We start from the raw sequence: 18,724 nt of genomic DNA, 5'->3' as shown, positions 1-18,724 counted from the left end.
AGCCAAAATCTAAACTTCCATAAAGTGTGAATATCAATACTTGAACATATGTTTTCTTTTAACAGAAACCAAAAGAACTGTGAATATTGTAAATTAGAAAAGAAACAAATTGTTGAAAAACCTCAGCAGGTCAGATTCTTCTTTACAGATGCTGTCAGACCTGAGCTTTTCCAGTAATTTCTGTCTTTGTTTATGGTTTTTTAATAGTTCAGGTTTCGTGACTCCAAGGGGCCAACACACAAAATGGCGTCCTTATAATGGATAACAAATTGAATTTTTTCTTTGCTAATCATGACAATTTAGGACCTATAGCATCACCCCAATGGGATTTTACATTCTCAATCACTAAATGAACCAATTACATAAAATGGAGCTAGAAAAAGAAAGACAGAATGATGGAGTGTGTGATGAACAAGATTGCAGAGCATTTCATTCAAATAATAAAAAAACACAACTGGAGAGCATGAAAGAATCAGTGACAAAGGAATGTTATTTGAAGAGCAAAGAAAGTTGATGATTTTCAGTATTTAACAGTGGAAAACTTGTGGCTCCTTGAAGCACAAGTCAGACAAGCATCCTGACAATACAACAACTGTAGGTCTAAAAGGTATGCTGGAAACGTGGATCAAGTGTCACCAGTAAACATTTGAAAACCGACACCATAAATGGGGACAATATTTCTAAAAAACAGCAATTTAGGAGGTAGGACAAAGTTCAGAACTTTGAACAACTTTAAGCATAATGGTGACAGGAAGTATAATGGAATGAACAGCTACTGCTGGAAATGCTCTGGCTAATTAGATTATAAAACTGTAGGCAAGAACAATTCCACCAAGCGGGTAATGTAATAAGCCTGTGTGTGCAAATTAGCAGGAAGTTCTTTTGTCTGTCTGTTCTGCAGTCCCTTCAAAAATCACAACACTTACTTCCTATTGTTCACTAGTGAAAAGAACAGTACAATTGTGAAGCAGGCATCTGTAAGCATAATTTTTGATGACCTTGCATATTTTAGACTGCAACTAAAATAAAAAGTTTAAAGTCAGCAAACTTAATTTACACGAATCAAATTGTTCAAATTTATCACAAAAAAGTAATTGGATAAAACTAGACAAATTTCTAGAAAAGGAAAGTGAAAGTGAATGATTTTTAAAATTATTTTCTAGTTCTCCAAATCAGAATGTAATACAAATTTTTCCCCCAAAAAATAAGTATACAACATAAGCAGACTTAATAAACCGGAGTTCCTGAAGCAAAAATTAAGCTTGCCCCGCATCAAGAATAGGTTATTCATAAAACCGATAGTGTGGAAACAGGTCACTTGGCCCACCAAGTCCACACTGAAGAGTAACCCACTGAGACCCAACCCCTCACTAAATTCTTATAACCCTGCATTTCCCATGACTAATCCACTTAATCTGCTCATGCCTGGACACTGGAAAATTCAGTACGGACAATCCACCTAACAATCATATGTTTGGCATGTGGGAGGATACTGGAACATTCAGAGGAAATCATGTAGACACAGGGAGATTGTACAAACTCCACACAGTCAGCAGAGGATGGAATTGAACCCAGGTCTCTGGCGCTGTGAGGCAACAGCGCTGCCTTAAAGTATTGGTTTTTGATAATAATTTTATCAGCATCTAAATGAACATTCCTTCAGTGACAGGTAAAAGTCCTTCCTACATAAGTCATGCAAGGTTACAAGAAATACTGTTCTGTACATGAGGAAATACATCCCCTATGAAACAGTAGTATACAAAGAACGTAAAAAGCACCCAGGGTAACTAGAAAATAACATACTCATACTTACCGGGCAGTTTCTTTCCACTCACAATCCTCTCCATCACGGAAGCAAAGTTCATCCAGTTCTGTAAAGAGATCATGTGGCATATGCTCCTCATCATCATCCTCTATCCCCAGGATAAACTGGACACGTTGAGATGGGGTATCTGTAGTTTTTGGAAGGAACAGACAAAAATCAGGTTAAAATTATCATACTCATTCAAAAAACTCATTCAAATATGTGCTGCTACATTTTTCTTAGATAAACTGAATACGTTGTTTTAAATTTTCTGATGTACATCTTGCTCATATTCTGCTCTGTTAAAGAGCAAGTCAACTTTTTTTTCGAAAAACTGAAGTAATCTCTGAAGATATAATGATTTTACTCAAGTAAAGCATAATTGATTAAATCAGTGTTTGGGTTTTATGCAGATGATAGAAAAGTTATTGCTATTTTCTCTAATTTGCCAATAAAGCGTCAGTCTGTTTCTAGCTTTCGTTTTTTAAAAAAAAAGCATATTGCTTTCTTTAAAGAAAGGAAAGCTGATATTTGAAATAACTGCACAGAGGCTGGTAACCCGTCAGCACGTCACCCTTCATTTACACATGCACAGTACATGGACTCCGACGAGTTAGCTCAGAGCTGGTCCCTAGAATGAGGAGACTGTTCATTTTTTTTTCTCTTTTTTTCTTAGTGACAAGCAGTGCCCTTCACAAAGGGCAAGGAGACTGTTCATTTTTTTTTTCTTTTTTTTTAATGCCCTGTTTTTTTATTTTTTTCTTTTTTTTCTCTTATTTTTCTTTCTATTAACCCCCACACTACCGCCTAAGTGCGGTAGGAGACTGTTCATATCTGTCAGCCAGGATTCCCTGATTGGCTCAGGTTAACAGCCTTAATCAGGGATCTTATACTCAGCCATCTGGCCAACTTCATTCTAATCACAATATTTCCTCCAACTAATCCTGACCACCAGACATAAAACTCTTCAATATTTTCATTTTGGAAACCCCTAGATGACCCTGGAGGAGTTCAGCCAGTATCTGGCAATGACCTTGACTCTTGCACACCATAAGATGCCATCCTCTACAGTGATCTGGTCTCACCAGGTGCAGAAGGTTTCAATTTTGTGATTGTCCTTTTGTTCTCCCCCCCCCTCACACGCTCACTACCAACTGTTTTAGTTTTGCCAGGATCAGATCTTTGTGTCCATAGTCGGATACTGTCAACGATGACTGGAAGGGTGTCCAAAACGTTTAAAACCAGAACGGACTCTTCCAGGGGAGGCAACACTAGTGGTGTATCTGCCTGTGGGAGGCAGTTGCTACTTAGCCTCCTGGATGGTGTTCCACCTTGTAATTCTGCACATGTACAACAAGGGCTCATCACCCAGTTCGAACAGAAGCAATTGGTTGCAAGGCCTTTCATTTTTAAAAAAAAAGTAGCCCTAGCAGGGGTTTGTGTCTGTTCCTATTACAAATTTATGTCCATAGAAGGTTTTGGTGGAACTTTTATACACTAAAGGTGACCGCCAAACCTTTCTTTTCTATCTGGGTATATTTATATGCAACATCAGGCATAACTCTCCATTGGGTCACCAGTGAGCCAACACTAGATTAGATTAGATTACTTACATTGTGGAAACAGGCCCTTCGGCCCAACAAGTCCACACCGACCCGCCGAAGCGCAACCCACCCATACCCCTACATTTACCCCTTTGCCCAAAACTACGGGCAATTTAGCATGGCCAATTCACCTGACCCGCACATCTTTGGACTGTGGGAGGAAACTGGAGCACCCGGACGAAACCCACGCAGACACAGGGAGAACGTGCAAACTCCACACAGTCAGTCGCCTGAGTCGGGAATTGAACCCGGGTCTCAGGCGGTGAGGCAGCAGTGCTAACCACTGTGCCACCGTGCCGCCCACACAAATTTAAACAACTCAAATACCATATGGACAGGCATCATAGCTGCATCTTCACTTCCTGGCAATGTGACCAGTCCCAAGGCTGACTCTTTTCCTATAGCAGATGGAAGGGTGCCAGGATGGAGGCCAGGTTACATATGAATTTTCCGTAATACTTCACCAACCCAAAGAAAGACCTTAGCTCCAGTATAGACGTGGGAGCTGGGGCACTTTTTATCATCCAGGCTTTATCTTCCAACAGGTGTAACTTGATCTTGTCAACTCTGAAGCCCAAGGAGGTCATTTGGGGTGTGAGGAACACATATTTTTCCCTTCGAAGGCAGATACCCGTCTTGGAGAAACATTTAGGCATTACGCCCAAGTTCTTCAAATGCTCTTTATTAGTTTTTCTAGTTATTAGCATGCCATCCAGATAAACGGCAACCTTGTAAAACATTCTCAATCATCCGCTGCAAAAGGGCACAGGCCAAGGATACCCCAAATGACAATCTTGTATATTGGTAAAAATCCTCATGGTATTAATTGCGACATACTTCTGGGAATCCGCTCACCTAACCACAGGTACACAAGGCTCATGTCCGAATTCGTGAAGGATAGCCACCACACCGCCCTGATATTTACACGTGCACAGTACATGGACTCTGACCAGCTTGCTTACAGTAACCCCTGGAGTAAGGAGACAGACTCTTATTTACATGTGTCAATCAGGGCTACCTATCTCATATTCAACAAGATCCACTTGGCCAATCATTACACTTTTGTAGGCATGCTTCATTGGTAAATCATAACTGATATGAAATGGTTGCTGTTGGCGAGGACTGAAGATCCTGGGACATTTGTTTGTACATTGGTTATTCTATACACAATAACTTAAGCAGGCAAAGTGGGGTTTAAATACACAAATACTATTGTACTTATATGCTTATGAATATTGCAGTCACTATTCACACTCATAGTATCAAATATAACCATGCAAAACCTAAATTGAAAAAGTGGCTCTCTGTTAAAGGGTCATAATTCTTAAATGCAGTATCTGTAGTCAAGTTCAATATGCTTGTTGCAGCTTAATGGTAGAGATTTAAATGCACACATGCCAGTCGATGCCAGTTAATCATCCAAGCTTTTAACATTAAAATGTGAGCATTAAAAAAAAAGTTAAACCATCTGGAATGTCAGAATACGTCTGATGACAGTTTGTGCATTATTAGTGTCCCATAATTTTATGACAAGCCACATAAACATCAAGCAGGCTAGGACACACATCATACCACTCCTGTCAAATGTTTTCTCTCCATCAAACATTCACTGATTTCATCCGGCATGAACATGATCTTGGAATGGTTTGTTGAGGCACACATCCAAAAAGTTAAACTACAGATGTTGTTACATATCATCAATTCAAAACTTCACTCCATTCCCATCTATCAACTACTGCTATGGGAGATACACAAACAGTACTGAAGGGAATTTGTTTTTGACATAGTTTCATGTTTCAAGATTAGCAGAAGCTTAAATTTCATTTCTTTGGCCACATAGCTTCACTGTGGTACGAGCCTGTCTTAGGTCTTGTGGTTTTCACACACTTCCATACGACAGTTTAACTACTGGGCATGTAGAAATTAACAAACATCTCATCCTTGTAGTTAATAATTCAGTCATTTTTGCTGTTGTCTAATGAAGAATTTAGTAGTTTTGACAAAGTCATCTAGTTGTTCCAGACTGATCTTGATCTTCTACTTCAAGACGAGATATTTTCAATTCCATGAAGTACTTACACTAACTGGCTGTTGCTCTCAAATCATTCTGGAAGCAGAGTTTGGTTTGGCCCCATTTATGCAGTGTATTGCTGACGACAACATATTCTGACATTGAGGATTTATTCAAATACATATTTTGCAAGATCAGACCAGTGACTGGTCCATGTTCTCATAATTCATTATCCCATCTTCTTTCTTAGACCAGATTTTTTTAAGTTGACAAAATGTTTTACTGCAGCAGGATTTTGAGTATTCTGTCATTTTGAATACCTTTATCAAATTACATTTCTTCTAAATGCCTCTTCTCCAAAGAGAACTGTCTATTACAATTTCAGACTGAACAAAAGCCAATACTGAAAATGACTTGGCAAACTTATGATCTATCAAGTGAAGAGATTTTAGATTCAAAACAATTTCAATTTTTAAAAAAAAGTAGGGAAAATGGGAATCAAAGTAAAACCTACATTCACCAAATAAAATTTATTATACTGTATACATATTATAAGTGATATTATATACAATACAATATTATTAGCATTTAGTCATTCATGAAAAGAAATATACACCTAATCCTTAAATTAGCCAACCCTAGATTAGAGAGTGAATTATCAAATGTCAGTAATTTGAGGATTACATTTCTAAAAAACATCACTGGGTCAACAAACTGGGTGAAAGTTATTTTAAGCCTACCTGACTCTGTCACATAATGTCTACACTATGTAGAATGGAAATTCTATAGGTAGCACAGGAAAACTGAACTGGCATTATTTTTCTATTAAAACAAACATATATAGAGTTGATGCAATCTAATCCTCCACCCAGTAGAATCATCACAATATGCACACTTTTACAGATCCAATATATTAAAATTATGCAACTGTCATCAATACATGGGAACAAGCAAATGTTTCAGGATATCAAGTCAAGATGATATGCACGAATTTACAACAAACAGCATCTGGGTCTCGTGGCTAAACAATGAAATTTCTGTCTGACTTGGAAACAGCACGAAGTGGATGGTTCCAAATGAATAATCAAACCACCACAGAGGAAAAACTTATTGAACCACAGATAATAAATAGACCATCATGTTTATATGCCAATGAAATCATGGTTAATCTGATAATCTTCAAAACAATTTTCCTGCCTTTTCCCCATAACCCTCGATTACATTACTGATTACAAGTCTGTCTCAACCTTGAATATAATTTTTTATATTGAAGAAAAAGTATTAAACTACAGATAATAAAATGTAGACCAAATCAGATTACTAGCTCAGTCACAAAAATACCAGCATTTATTTCAAAAGGAATGAAATATAAAAATAGGGAGGTTTTGCTAAAACATTACAAACTAGACAGACCACAGCTGGAATACTGTGAACAGTTCTGGACCCCTTATCTAAGGAATGATGTATTGGCATCAGTCCAAAGATTCATTAATCTAATACCAGACATGCAGATACTGTCCAATGAGGAGAGATTGAATAGCTTGAGCCTGTACTTGTTGGAACATAGAAGAATTAAGAGGCAATCTTATTGAAATATACAAGATACTTAGAGGACTTGATAAGCTATTAGTGGAAAGCTAGTTTCCCCTTGCAGGAAAGTCTAGGGGCAAAGGGCATGAGCACAAAATAAGGTATCATACATTTAAGACACAAGTGAGGAGGAATTTTTTCTCTCAGAGGGCAGTGAATTTGTGGAATTCTTTACTGCAAAGGGCTGTAGAGACTGGGTCTTTATACATATATTCAAGGGTGAGGTAACAGATTTTTTTTAAAATCAGTAAGGGTGCCAAGGATTGCAGGTAAAAGGCAGGAAGGTTGCTTTGAAGGTCAAAGTAGCCAAGATCGCATTTAATTTGCATACAGACTCAATGTTTGTTTCTGATCCCATGTCTTATGATTGTATGGGGAGAGGCTGAGTAGATTGGACCAGTACTCATCGGAATTTAGAAGAATGCGTCTGTGCATGTCTGTACGCACGCGTGTGGAGGGAGAGGTTGGGAGTCAGAGAGCAGAAGAAAAAAAAAGGTGAGAAAAGAAGGATGAAGGGTTAAAAAGACCAGTAAGCAGAAGAAATTAAATGGCATGCAGCAATCAGGAAATCAAGTTAAACATAAAACAAATGAAGGAAATGAGAAAAGTGGAATGTACAAGATCAAGAGGGAGAAGCTGAATAAAAGAAAGAAAACGAGAATTAGCTTCAAGTGGAGGAGCTAACTCAGGACAATAAAATGGTTTAATCAAATTGAGGCTAAAAAGGTGCAAGACTATATAAGAAACTGGCCAAAACACAAGAATAAGCAAGGTTGCAATCAGTCACTAAAGTCTGAATTATTTTTCTTACACCATTCATTCTTAGTCATATTATTAAACTAATATTGGAAACACTGCTGGCATATAATTTAATCTATTCACACAATACTACTAAATTCTGCACTGAGAACTTTTATCAATTCTTACCATAGGACGGAGACTCTCTTCCATCGTCTTTATCAGAATCCTTCTCTTTTCCCTTTTTCTTGTGATGATGCTTATGACCACGATGCTTGTGTCGCCTTCGGCTTTGTCTACCAAGAGGAACATGAACCCCTACGTAGACTGCCCGATGACCTGGAAAGTAAACAAAAATATACAATCCAAAATTTCTGATTAAGTGTAGAAACCAAAGTTGATTTCCAGAAACCAGAACTTCATAAAGAACAAAAATAAAGTTAATCAATTTCACCAACGCATTCCACTTAGACCTTAAATTCACATTGACCATCTATGACACCTCCGTACCCTTCTTAAACCTCTCCATCAATGACAACCGACTCAACGCCGACCTTTTTTTTGCAAACTCACCAACTCCCACAGCTACCTAGATTATACCTCCTCCCACCCTACCTCCTCCAAAAATGCCATCCCATATTCTCATTTCCTCCGCCACATTTGCTCCCAGGAGGACCAGTTCCACCACAGAACACACCGGATGGCCTCCTCTTATAAAGACCGCAATTTCCTCTCCCACGTGGTTGAAGATGCCCTCCAACGCATCTCAACCACATCCCGCATCTCCAGCCTCAAACTCAACCCTTCCAACTCCAACAAGGACAGAACCCCCAGTCCTCACCTTCCACCCACCAACCTCTGCATAAACTGCATCATCCGCCGACATTTCCGCCACCTACAAACTGACCCCAACACCAGGGATATAGTTCCCTCCCCACCCCTATCCGCAAAGACTGTTCCCTCCGTGACTACCTGGTCAGGTCCACATCCCCTCCCCACCCCCCACAACCCACACTCCCCTCCTGGCACCTTCCCCTGCCACCGCAAGAATTGCAAAACCTACGCCCACACCTCCTCCCTCACCTCCACCCAATGCCAAAAGAGCCTTCCACATCCAAAGTTTCACCTACACTTCCACAAATGTCATTTATTGCATCCATTGTTCCCGATGTGGCCACCCTTTACATCGGGAAGACTGGACGCCTTCTTGCAGAGCGCTTCAGGGAACATCTCCTGGACACCCGCACCAATCAGCCCTACCATCCCGTGGCCGAACATTTCAACTCCTCCTCGGACTCTGCCAAGGACATGCAGGTCCTGACTCTCCTCCACCGCCACTCCCTCACTACCTGATGCCTAGAGGAAGAACGTCTCATTTTCTGCCTTGGACCCCTTCAACCCCAGGCCATCAATGTGGACTTCACCAGTTTCCTCATTTCCCCTCTTCCCACCTTAGCGCAGTTCCAAACTTCCAAGCTCAGCACCATCCTCATGGCCTGTCCCACCTGTCAATCTTCCTTCCCACCTATCCACTCAATGACCTGTCACCTTTAACCCCTTCCTCCATCCATCTATGGCACTCCCAGCTACCTTCTCCCCAGCCCACCCATTTTATATCTCCACCCCCAAGGCTTTCACACTCATTCCCGATGAAGGGGTCCTGTCCAAAACATTGATTTTCTTGTTCCTTGGATGCTCCCAGACCTGCTGTGCATTTCCATCACCACTTTAATCTTGACTTCAATAGAGATTCTGGACAATCTGTGCCCAGCATATGAAAAAATTAAGAACTAAGTCTTAAAGAACCAAACCAATCGAGTGTGTGTTTATTGACCAATCGTGGAACCGTGAGACCCCGCCGGAGGTCCAGATCTTCAACATCGTACAAAAGTTCCAGTTGGCATGCTACCAAGAGGATAACAAATCTAATCCACTGCTGATGCTAGAAATCGGAATCAAAAACAGAATGCTGGAGAAACTCAGCAGGTCTGGCAGCATCTGGAGAGAGAAACATAACAGTTTCAAGTCCAGTATGACTCTTCTTTAGAATTCAAAAGCTCTGAAGAGTCATACTGAACTTGAAACATAAATCTCAATTTGTGGGCAGCACGGTGGCACAGTGGTTAGCACTGCTACCTCACAGCGCCAGAGACCCGGGTTCAATTCCCGACTCAGGTGACTGACTGTGTGGAGTTTGCACATTCTCCCCGTGTCTGCGTGGGTTTCCTCTGGGTGTTCCGGTTTCCTCCCACAGTCCAAAGATGTGCAGGGCAGGTGAATTGGCCATGATAAAATACCCATAGTGTTAGGTAAAGGGGTAAATGTAGGGGAATGGATGGGTTGCGCTTTGGTGGGTCGGTGTGGACTTGTTGGGCCGAAGGGCCTGTTTCCACACTAAGTAATCTAATCTAATTCTCAACACAACAGCCTGATCTACTGAATTGCTTGAGCATTCAATTTTGAATCTAATTTCCAACACATCCGCACCAAATCAGCTTAACTGTAGGATCAGAAACGTTTTCAAAATGGAAAGATTTCCCCCAGTAAAAATGGAAACTGTGTACAGGTTGAAGAGCAGTCATACAACTAAAAAAAAAGGAACCTTAAGCAGCAAATTTTCTGCGTGATGAAAGTATGATTCTGGCAAAAATTACTTGTGGGCAGAAGAAGCTAGACAGTGGAAATGGGTGACAAGGAATGTGTCAAAATACTACTTGGATCACATGGAAGAAAGAAGCACTAATATGCCAAGTTATAATTCTCCAATTTCCAGGAACTCTAATGTTGAGGTCTTTATATCTTTTGTTCTAGGGCAAGTTTTGAGTAACAGCCATAAGCTATGATTAATACATAAATAAAAGTAAAATACTGTGGATTCCAGAAATCAAAAATGAAAATAGGAAGTTTTGGAGAAATTCAGCAGATCTAGTAGCATCTGTGGAAAGAAAAATAAGAGTTAGAGTTAGAGTTAATGTTCAAAGTCCAACGAGACTTTTTTGGCAGAGTCGTAATTGCTCTCAAAACATGAACTATTTTCTCTCTACAGATACTGCCATATTTGCCAAGTTTTTTCGGCACTTTCTATTTTAACAGTAGTAAATATGAAAAAACATGCAGTCAGGAGAATTAGATGCTTTCTGGAGAGCAACCATTAATCTAAATTTTCAGCTTTGCACTACATGGTATACAGCGCCACCTACATATAGCTACAGCATCCTGAAATGCAAACATTTATTAAAAATATCACACTTCCCCAAGTCCCAGGAGAAAATTTAGCATTCTCATATTATCCATGTTAACAGCATTGATTAACCATAAGTATTTGTCGTCATGCAAGATATGGTTACTTGCTATCCCAAAGAATGATAAAACTACAGGAGACAACAGCAGAAAGGGAGATACGGTGATGACTAAATACGTTCAAGAGCTGTTGTGAAGTGCCAGTCAAAAAGTCAAATGTACTGTTGAGGTTTATAAACGGAGATGAATTTTCATGAACTGAAAATAAAACAAAAAAAATTAAACTACTTAATCCTTATTAATTGCTTAGCCCAGGGCTGGAAACGGATGGGGTAGAAAGAACTAACAAAAGAATCCTCAACGATTAGACAGAACAGAAATTGAAAGATTGAATCATAAAACCAAATTATTTTGACTTAATAATCTAGGTCGTCTTCTATATTGATCAAGTTGACCAGTCTGGATGAAGCATCAGGAGTGATTTACAATTCACAAGGAAATCAGAGAGGTAGTAGAGATTAAGAGTGAGTATCTGGGCAGAGGTTTAAGAAAAAGTCAAGACACTGGCTCCTGAGTATTCATTGATTTTCTGACTCCAGCCTTAAAAAGGCAAATATGTAGCATCAAAAGGCATTAGTGAATCATGTGGGCCTTTGCAACAATCAACAACAGTTTCATGATCATTATTTGACTTAATTCCAGATTCTTGTTCCATTTAAATTCCATCTGGCACAGTGGGATTTGAATTCAGGTCTCTAGAACATTACCTGGGCGTCTGACTTAATAGCATTGCAAATATACCACTCGGCCACTGCCTTCCCAGATATCTTCCACTGCATGTTTTTGTCCTTCATCAGGTATTTCAGACTGGCACATTCCAAGAGTCAAAACTACATGCTGAGTGTCATACTAAAGCAGTGGCAGCTACCCCTCAGCACAATGGGGAAAGGTTGTTGCCAAAGACCTGGTAGCCAAAGCAACCCAATGGCTGGAAATTATTGTATCTTTCATGCTCTTTGCCTCACAAAGAATATGTTCCTACTCGAGAGTATTTAAAATATATTGAGACACCTCAGATTGAAGCAAGTTGGAAAGAACTTTATATCTGTTCCACTCACTGAAATTTAAATTTGAAATATTTTGCCCTCGGGCTTCCTGTCTAATATGAAATGCGATTTGTAAATATTAAGATAGTTACAAACAAATGAGTGGAACATGTATTCTTGGGACATGCTGAATTTTTGCTTGAATATTGCATGATTTGCAAGCAAATGTTTTTGCAATTTTTCCCTTGTAAATTTTATTCGTAGAATAACTTTTTAAAAAATATTAAATGCGTACTTGATAAAACTTGACACATAATAAGAATCACAAAAGTTTTCAAAAGCATCCACACTCACATTGCAACAGGTAGCAGTCCCAAGAATTTAGTTTTTGAACATTGTATTTTGACATTACATAGACTACATGCTAGATTCTAAATAACATGAAATGTTAGGGGCATTAGTCAGAGGGAAATGCGTGGGTTACTCTCCAGAAGATCGGTGAGGACTTGTTGGGCTGAAGGGCCTGTTTCCACACTCTAGCTAATCTAATCTAAAACGGTATAGCAATATGGGGTGTGAGCTGAAATTTTGGGTCCTGAGTGCAAAGACAGCAATGGACACATTGGAGCGGAGTAAAAGCAGCTATGCTCCTGCTCTAACAGAGGTCCCCCTCTTTCACAGAACCCCTCCTCCCTTCCCAACACACAGTTCTCACTTCGAGGGTTGCAGCAATTTTCAAGAGTCAAAATGGGTAAACATTTAGGAAGTACTGCCACACGATACAATTTGCTATTGCTGTTTTTATGGATTCACAATTCTGCCAGCAGTATCAGAAATGTACATGCCGATGTCATCCGCCACTGATATGAAAGACTGATACACTAAGTCACAGATGATAACTATGAATCCATCGTTTTCGCTCACCAAAAATACTTACACGATTGTAGGAATACATTTTATAAAAAAGTTGGGTGTGTGCATGCACTGTATTTTAGATTTAAAAATGAATGAGTGAACTTTGGTGCACAATCGCAACTTCAGTTGCAGAAGGAAGTGACTAATCCTGAAAAGAACAGTTTTGTGGCGTGCTAATCCTGAAATGACTGAAAATTGAGAAGTCAAAAGGAGCATGAAGACAAAGAAAACAAACTGCAACATTCCCACTCAAATATATTCCACATACTGTTGTGGATACATTTTGTTGTTTGGTACTTCAGTTATCCAGATCAATCCCCTGATTGCGATATGTATTTTCTAATTGCTCACATTTATACTGAAGCTGGCAGAAATCTAAATCCACAAAAACAGAAGCATCAAATATATCCTGTGAAGAACATCTTACATCAAAACAACTTATTAGATTGGTTAGCAATCGCCAACGAATACTCGTGTGGAATATAATTGAACTTTTTTCCTACAGTAAAGCAGCTTCAAGATCACTTCAAGAAATTTTAATTAATTAAACAGGCTTCCATGTATTCAAAAAGCAAATTGTAAAATGTAAAACAGTCAACATGAAATTACAATTAAAATGTAAGCTTCAAAACAGCAAATAAATTTTGAAAAGATAACATTTTTTGCAAACTTACTCTCTAGTTCTTCTTTCTCAAAGTTTGTATTGACAATTGTACTCGTTTTTCCCAAATCCACAATAGCTTCTTCATCATGTCGCTAAAAAGAGAAATGCAACACGATTAGGAATTAGTCTTTCCTATATTTCTGGAATAACTTCAAAATGCAATTTTGCAAATATTGCTGACGTATAGTGTACTTAATGCAACCTGTTAGATAAGCATTCAATATAATTCCTTAAATCAAGAGTGTACCGATTGCAATACACAGGTCATGTGCACCCAGCCCCTGAAATCCAAGAAGTTGCCCACTTGCACTGTTTTCTTTACAGGTTAAAGCTCAAGGAATAGCACAAATTATTTCCACTTCACACACAAGATAGAGATCAATAACGTCAAATCATAACCTCTGCTATCATTTTGTTTGCTTCTGGGTGCCAACTGCTGTTGAGGATTTGGCTTCATATTTACATACTGTAGGCATGCCATTTGCTTATTTACTTATCACCAACTTTTTCCCAGGAGCTATTATTCCTTCATCATCATTTATCTCCTGCCTTCCACCATATCACAGGTATTTCCTTCCCCTGCTTCTACACTTGCTTCAAACCTGTTGTTTTTTGTACAGAGATGAAAAGTCAACAATCTAAAACATTAATCTGTTGCTCTTATCACAGATGCTGCCAGATCTGTGGTGCATTTCCAGCTTTGTTTTCAAAATACAATATTCACACTCTGCACAAAACTGAAGATTAATAGGATGTCTCAAAATGTTCCAGTTACAAGAAAAATTTAAAATTGAGTTCAAAATTTAACAAAGTGGAAGCCAATGGGTTATTTTGGGCTGGAGAAACAACCCAGCGGTCAGTTTTTCCTTGTTATACAAGGCCATCTCTCAAAATCGGGGTTGCATTCTTAAAACCAGGACTTGAAGTGAAGGCTTTAATTGAAGCATGGTTTCCCATCAAAACACATTTTTAAGGCAGAGTCAGAGTCAGACTCCTGAGGCCAATTTGTGTTGAGGCTGAAATCACATGTAGGCTAGACCAGGTAAGAATGGTAATTTCTTTCCCAAAAGGCATTTGTGAACTAGATGGGTGTTTACAACAAATCAACAGGTGGTTACATGGCCACCCTCAAACTAGTTTTTAAATTTGATTTCAAACTTTACCATCTTCCATAGTGGAATTCAAATACAGATCTCTAGTAATTTAGAGCCATAGGATAATTTACTGGTCTAGCGACATTAGGACAGAGAGTGGTTTATTGGTAAAGACCAACCAAGTTGTTCTTTCAAAAAGCTGATGTGGACATGGAAAATGAAATACATTCTTATTTTGATCTAATGCAATATTCACTAGGAGACTTTTCTTCATTTATTTATTTGGAAAACAAGAATCATGACTGGAAAGGAAGAAGGGAACTAATTGGATTTTCCCCACTAAATATCAGTGTTCACAGTATCGCACCACAAATTGCTAGATTTGTAGAATTTAGTTGCAAATCAAATTTTCTACATGGTATTTGCTTTCAGGCATCATGAATCAGTTAACTCATGGAGCATTTATCAGAATGCAAAGATGCTTTTCACTTAGACTACAATCTCTAACTAAAGATGAGGTGATCATCCTAATCGTCCCAACATCAAATTAGTGACTCGTACTCTTGCCTATTTATATCAGGCTTACAGCATACCAAAACGTCTCACTGCTTTCAACAGGAGTGTCATCAACAAACATTTTTGACTCCAAGCCACATGATGAGACATTAAGACAGATAAGAGAAGGTTGGTCATAAGAGGCAACATCGAGGGATCAACGTAAAAGAAGGACAGAAATGTAGAGTGGCAAAGTAGTTTAGTAAGGCAATTTCCAACATTTAAGGCCAAGATAGCTAAAAGCACACCGAATCATGGAGCAATTAAGTACAGATATGTACAAGATGGCAGAATTGGAGAAGGGGAGGGATCGCAAAGGATTAGAGTGTTGGATGAAGTTACAGATGTAAGGAAAGGAAAGGGCAAGGAGATATCTTTAAGAAGTTTAAACCTGAGGCAGTGTTGGGCTAACAGCGAAAGCAAACAGCCCAGCCAGGAGAGAATTTGAATAGTCAAGTGGGGAATTAAGTAAGGCATCAATGAGGGATTCAGCAGTTGAGGCAAGGATGGAAACGAGCAATCTTCCAAATAATCAACAGTTTACTAGCAGCCAGAGCAGCAGGAAGTTCTGAATGCTGCCCGCACTACTAATTCTTTGTATAGGGAACCAAAATCAGTTCTGCATCAATAAAACTTCTATATTATTTCACTTGCCTAACCATTTCACTTAAGCAAACTGTCAAAGCAATACCACAACCAAATATTTGCTCTTAGAATGATGTAAATTCAAGTTAACATACCTGAAGCATCCAATCAAGTTTAAATAGGTAAATTCTAAATTCAAGTAATTTTTGTCTTCAATTAGGCTTGCAATTTATGCATGATTCAATTTTTGAGAGTTCTGTTTCTTCAGCTTTGTCCTGTTGTAGACACAACTTGGGATGGCTGCCATTTCTTCGCCTGTTTCCTTTGCCGAAGTCTTTTTTCCCCCACACCCAGTATTTAACCACACAATTTTAATTGAATAAATATTAAAAATTAAAATTATTCAAAGTTTCTTTAACATATGCATTCAAAAATACTTCTGTAGAAAATGCCTAGACACAGCAGAATGCTTAGATAGTTGCAGATTTTCAAAAGGAATTAACTAATTTGCACAAGATTGCTTGTAGCAATGCCTCACTATTGATCCTTACAAAGCTAAAACGAAGGACCTAAAAGGTTTCAAAAGCTTTATCACATAAGCTCATGATCCTGAAAGTCTTTTAATCTCAAAGCCAACGTCATATGCTAAATCATTGACAGTTCAGTTGCCTCTATATTTAGATGTTTCTTCAACAGAGTGTGTATGTTTCTAAACTCTCCTTGAGGAAAATCAAAAATAGTTTGACCTCAACTGTCAAAACGATTCACTTCTGACTAGCTTCCACATTGCCCCATGCTTTAAGTTCATTTATCCCAGATGGCAAGTTCAGCACAGGCAGTTTTCAATAAGCATCTTTGGAATTACCACAGGTTTACACAAACTATTACATGCACATTTTATTGACTAAAATTTTCACAAAGCAAAATTTGACTCCAAATTACTACCAAAGATGTTCAGGAAGATGAAAAAACTTGGTCAAATAGACAAATAGCTAAGAGTCTTGCAAGAGAGAAAACAAGAAAAGCAAATAGGTATAAGAGCCTGAAAGATGAAGTGGTGAACATCAAGCATGTTCAAGGGGTAGGTGGGGTCACAAGGGAAGATGGGGAGGAATCGACAGAAGCAGATGCAAGTAAATGCAGGAATGAGCTATTAAAAATCAAAAAATAGGTGCATTGTTCTTTCCCTATCACAAATTTAACCAGCTTGATTTCACAGCAATATGGATCAAAGAGAAAGGCTTTTACTGTTTTGGTTCCAACCTTGGCAGTAATCCTTCTATGTTCAGCTTTAATGGACAACTTCACTTTCTTTCCTGTAACTTATTACATGATGATGCCAGGCATAGAACATCACTTTTAAGCGCACAACTAACCTGCTATAATTTTCCAATTGTCAATGTTATAGGACGTTATATCAGTGTTTTTCTTACAAATGCGAACGCCCTTTAAAAGTCATGAATAAGACTGAACATGATAAAATCAGTTGCAATGCTGCACAAAAAAATTAAATCCAATTTTAAAATGATCCAGATATTGTCACACCTTACCTGACTAGAGAGCTAATAACTTTGTGGGCAACTCTGAATTTTTTGAACCAACAATACATCACAGATAATGAAAAATTGAATTCCTAAGTGAGGAGTCTAAAATTACACAATTGTTAATCTGGCAGATAATTATTTCAAGAGCACTGAGAAATTCACAAGGCAAAATAGTCATGATAGTTCACGATTTAATTTGAAAGCTTCAATACCTATACTATTCCAACAATGCATCCTAATATGCATGAGAAGAACTAGCTTTTAAAAAGTAAACTCAGCTGGTATAGCGTAGTGTCCAGCTGAAAATACGTCTGACAATATTTTCAGTTTTGGCTCTTTTTGGGACACTGCAGCTATAACTTTGAATATAAAGCAAAGATTTTCAAACAAATAACATAATTGAAATTTACATATTCCACAATATTCATGATAGCAAAATCTCAATCAACCTTCTCACTTGTAGAACAAAAAAAATTGTTTAAAATACCATCTCTAATTTTAAATAAGCCTTAACTATAAGAACTTGGTGTACTTTAATAGATTAGGCTCCTGTCAAGGATACAGCAACAATTTTTAGACAAAGAACAAACTGGCTGATTAGCAAGCTATACAGATTACAAAGTAAATGGTCATATGATGGTCATAAAATTTGTAAAAGCATTGAACATAATGAAAATAATTTAGTACTTGGCTTTTTGGTGGCATCAAGAAATAATGCGTAGACTGCATGTTCTTACGTTTCTTCAGTGGTTGAGTGAATGTAGTCTTGATTAGGAATAGATGCAACAGCAACTGTGCTAACTGCTCTCCCAAACAGCACCAAGGTTATGCTGGAGGACAGGGGGTTTATATTGCACAGCAACTAAATCTAAAATACCAACCACACTTTTTTCTCTGCCAATCTCAAGACAACTTCAGAAAATACACCCAGTGATAAAATGCAAATCATGTGAACGATGTTTCTTTGCATTATACAGTACTATATCACATGATTTCAAAGTACACCTTAAACAAAATTCTCTATTAAATTAATAGCAGTTACAGCAGTACATCTCAAAATGCTCCAGAGGTATAGAGGAAATGGATGTCAAGCTAAAAAAAAGGAAATATTCGGAATTGCCCAAAAACTTGCTCAAACAAAAAGGATTTTAAAAAGAACTGGGAGTAAAGAAGCAGAGATTCATGGATAAGAATTACACAACATGGGTTATAGACAAATCAAGACATATCATCATATGTGCACCTACTCTGGTGACAAGTTCAGTTCTAAAAATATTTTGTATTAATGGGGTGGCTTGAAACATTAACAGTAGTTGAGCGATCAATAGCCAATA

At 38.3% G+C, this 18,724-nt stretch overlaps 1 protein-coding gene across 5 annotated transcripts in view; it reads right to left on the bottom strand.

Moving 5' to 3' along the window:
• The window catches only part of LOC132815652 (sodium bicarbonate cotransporter 3-like), a 157,842-nt gene that overhangs the window by 76,326 nt on the left and 62,792 nt on the right, over nt 1–18,724 (bottom strand). For 4 of the 5 annotated variants that reach the window (XM_060824640.1, XM_060824639.1, XM_060824635.1 and 1 more), the window contains exons 2-4: nt 13,623–13,704; nt 7,937–8,086; nt 1,814–1,952 (exon numbers count right to left, since the gene is read on the bottom strand). In XM_060824640.1, coding sequence (XP_060680623.1) covers nt 1,814–1,952; nt 7,937–8,086; nt 13,623–13,704 — 371 coding nt within the window. Of the gene's footprint in view, nt 1–1,813; nt 1,953–7,936; nt 8,087–13,622; nt 13,705–18,077; nt 18,160–18,724 lie in introns of those variants that run through there. The other variant, XM_060824637.1, reaches the window with a different exon arrangement.

Source organism: Hemiscyllium ocellatum, chromosome 5 (genome assembly GCF_020745735.1).
Source record: "Hemiscyllium ocellatum isolate sHemOce1 chromosome 5, sHemOce1.pat.X.cur, whole genome shotgun sequence".
NCBI classification, from domain to species: domain Eukaryota; kingdom Metazoa; phylum Chordata; class Chondrichthyes; order Orectolobiformes; family Hemiscylliidae; genus Hemiscyllium; species Hemiscyllium ocellatum.
This window is presented reverse-complemented; position numbering and strand designations above follow the sequence as displayed.